Source organism: Lathyrus oleraceus, chromosome 5, assembly GCF_024323335.1.
Source record: "Lathyrus oleraceus cultivar Zhongwan6 chromosome 5, CAAS_Psat_ZW6_1.0, whole genome shotgun sequence".
NCBI lineage: Eukaryota > Viridiplantae > Streptophyta > Magnoliopsida > Fabales > Fabaceae > Lathyrus > Lathyrus oleraceus.
Genome location: NC_066583.1, coordinates 313,231,440 through 313,234,595, shown reverse-complemented (window position 1 = coordinate 313,234,595; position 3,156 = coordinate 313,231,440). Strand labels below are relative to the sequence as shown.

Here is a 3,156-nt window from a genome sequence, read left to right as displayed (position 1 = left end):
CATATAGAGGCAGAAATAGAGTTTCATGACATAATTTAATTATAATACAACAAATGGACTTCTGAATACTCATTCAAAACACATCTGTGAGTTGCAACTAAACTAAAAAATATCAATTCATTTTTAAAAAATACCATAAAAATCAACTACAGGCCAAATTTCAGATGCATATATTTGGCACTTAACGGAACAACTGAAGTGCTTCCTCTGATTACTAAATGATAGTTCCTATGGGAGGATGCTTCTTTACTTTACTCACGAGCTATCAAAAAATAGCTTAATACTTGAACATTACAATATTCGTATATACAGTTATTCAAGACAATTTAAAATCACAGTAAGCAATGAACATAACCTCAAGAGAAACATAAAAGAGAACTTAAAAAAATAAATAAAGTCGGGTTGAACCAGAGAACTTAGTTGTATAGATTCCACATTTGTATCTCCTAAGTGCAGAACAGTGATCATGGAATTTCTCGCAATAATACAAAAGAGCAGAAATGAAATTTATCAGAAAAAAACTCATTCCCTCCCTCTCACTGCTTTTAATTGTTTCCTCTAAAATATCCCCACCACCTACCGTCCTTATTCCTCTTGCGAAAACTCAAAATCCCATCTTTTCCCTTATTCACATCATGCTTGCTACTAAATAATTTTTAATTCCTGTAGGCCAACCAACCATTATAAATACAACTAGAAACCATTAGGGTGGAAGAAAAATCCCATGAATCCACTCAACCATAAATGCCGGGCATCTACAATCATACACACAAAAATCTGGCACACGCAAAATCAGCATCCATCCCTTAAAACCAAAGAACACACTCAAAGAATCTATGTCAATGGAATAATGTATGGATCAGGGAATCTTTGTGTTTGCCTTTGAGTAGCCATCTCGTAAAACAAGCCACAATAATTGCTGTATACCATCAGCTATAACTTGTGTTCTATTGACAGATAGATACTAATGCTTTCAAGTAGCTTCTTGTAGTGCAGAAGGATAATCCTTCCAAGAGTCAATAACCCCAAAAGCAAGGGCTATTAACTCGTTTGATAAAAGGAAACCATTTGGATCACTTAGCCTCATATAGGCCACTCTCCTTTCTGAGTTAATATCATACAAAAGAGAATTGTTGATGTCCTCTATTCTAATGGCTCTCCTTTGCACGTCCAAGAAAACCATGTGTCCACTCTCAACATAAGGTTTATAAACCTCAAACAGAGAATAAACCAGAGAGCTGCCAAATGATTCTTGGAAACGCTTCAAATCTAGACCTCTTGCAGTTCTCAGGGACAGCATCACAACATCCAGAGCAGTGTCCTTGGTATTAACGTCATCATCAGATGAGCTATTTACTGATCCATTTTCCAGATTTTCCACAAATTTCATGTACTCGTTCAACTTCCTGGGTCTTGCAAACCTTAACCCGCCAACAAAGCTAGTAGAGCCAAGGCCAAAGGCATAGAAAGGCTTGTTCTTCCAATATGTAAAGTTGTGTCTGCATTCATACCCCTTCTTACAGTAGCTGCTGATTTCGTAATGATTATAACTTGCATCACAAAGCATCCTTGAAGCCATCTTATAGAAATCAGCTGATTGTGTCTCAGAAGGCAGTGGAAATTCCCCCGGTGCATATCTGTTAACATTTTCAACTTCAGTTTTCAAATCATCATATAAAGCTTAAAAATTGAACCTAAAGAATACCAATGCTGCTAATATAAGAGTAAACCACCAATTTCATCGATAAAGTTACACTCTTTCCGTCTTTGTCACTTAAGTAAACAAAAATAATGACTAGCAATAGTAAGTAGTCTTTAAAGTTTTATCACATTAGTCCTGAGATTTGGAAGATTCCTTATTATTATCATTTACTTGAGTGACTAAAGGCAAAAGGGTTTAAGCTTAGGCACGGAATTAGTGGTTTAGTTGCTGGTGTAAAATCTAGATGTCACTTACAGTCTTCCAAATTTTGTGCCTTGTTCAATTTGCAAATCATAAACAGAAACATGAGTTGGCTGTGCCTCAATGGCGAGTCTTAGACTTTCCTCCCACATGTCACTAGTCTGATGAGGCAGTGAAGCAATAAGATCAATACTCCAATTCTCAACCCCACATTTCTTGACAATATCAATAGCCTCGTGAACCTCTTCCAAACCATGTGCCCTGCCACAACTCTTCAAAAGCTTCTCCTGAAACGCTTGAACTCCCAAAGAAACTCTGTTCACTCCCAACAACATCATATCTTGCATCTTCCTATAATCAAACGTACCCGGGTCCATTTCCATTGAAATTTCAGCACTTTCACTCAACCCAAATTTCATCTTCAGTGTCTCCAAAACCGAGGAAACCATACTAGGAGGAACCAGAGAGGGTGTCCCACCTCCAAAAAAGACCGTTTGAAGGGGCGTCTCGGAATCGAGGTTTTCTTCTACTTTGGTTGCGTTGATTTCTCTGCATAGCCATTGTATGTAGTTTATGACACGCGGGTCGTCGTGTGTTTGGGTTGAAGCAGAGCCAAGGGCGACAATGGGGAAGTCACAGTAGTGGCAACGTTTTCTACAGAAAGGAAGGTGAATGTAAGCTGAAGAAGGGGTGATGGTGAGGTTCTGTTTGGAAGAGGAATTTTGTCGAACATGTGGTGTGCTGTTTGAAAAGGTGTTTGTGATGAAATGTTGTGATATTTTTGGTGATTTTGGTTTGGGCGATAGCACCCAGTAAATGGGGGTGAATGCTGATTTTAGCATTGTTGGACACTGGACAAGAACAGAGGTTGAGTTACATGCACAGACTCAGTGAAGAGAGTGATAGAGAGCACTCGGCGTATAACATAGAGCTGGACCAGCGCTCCACGGTTTTACGTGACAAATCACCTTATCAACTCATTAATAATTCACTATCCATCAATATCTATTTATTTTAGTTAACTATTGCTTTAATTTAGGAGATAAAATCTTTATTTTTAAGTATTATTTTTTTTCTCTATCTCATGATTTTTTTCTTTTCTTTTGTATAATTATTTAATTTATTTAATATAATTAAATTTATATTTTTATTATTCATTTTATAATTAAATAAATTATTTTAAATTTTATATGTATATCTAAATATAATTTATAACGTATCAAATAATTTTTTATCTCACGTATCATTATTAG

At 36.3% G+C, this 3,156-nt stretch overlaps 1 protein-coding gene across 1 annotated transcript; it reads right to left on the bottom strand.

Moving 5' to 3' along the window:
• Positions 1 to 211: 211 nt before the first annotated feature.
• On the bottom strand, positions 212 to 2,884 carry LOC127084254 (uncharacterized). The gene is made up of 2 exons (XM_051024678.1): positions 1,958 to 2,884; positions 212 to 1,637 (listed from the first exon to the last, which is right to left on the bottom strand). Exons 1-2 carry the CDS (start codon positions 2,743 to 2,745, stop codon positions 974 to 976), a joined length of 1,452 nt encoding a protein of 483 aa, XP_050880635.1. The 5' UTR covers positions 2,746 to 2,884; the 3' UTR covers positions 212 to 973.
• Between the last annotated feature and the right edge of the window lie 272 nt (positions 2,885 to 3,156).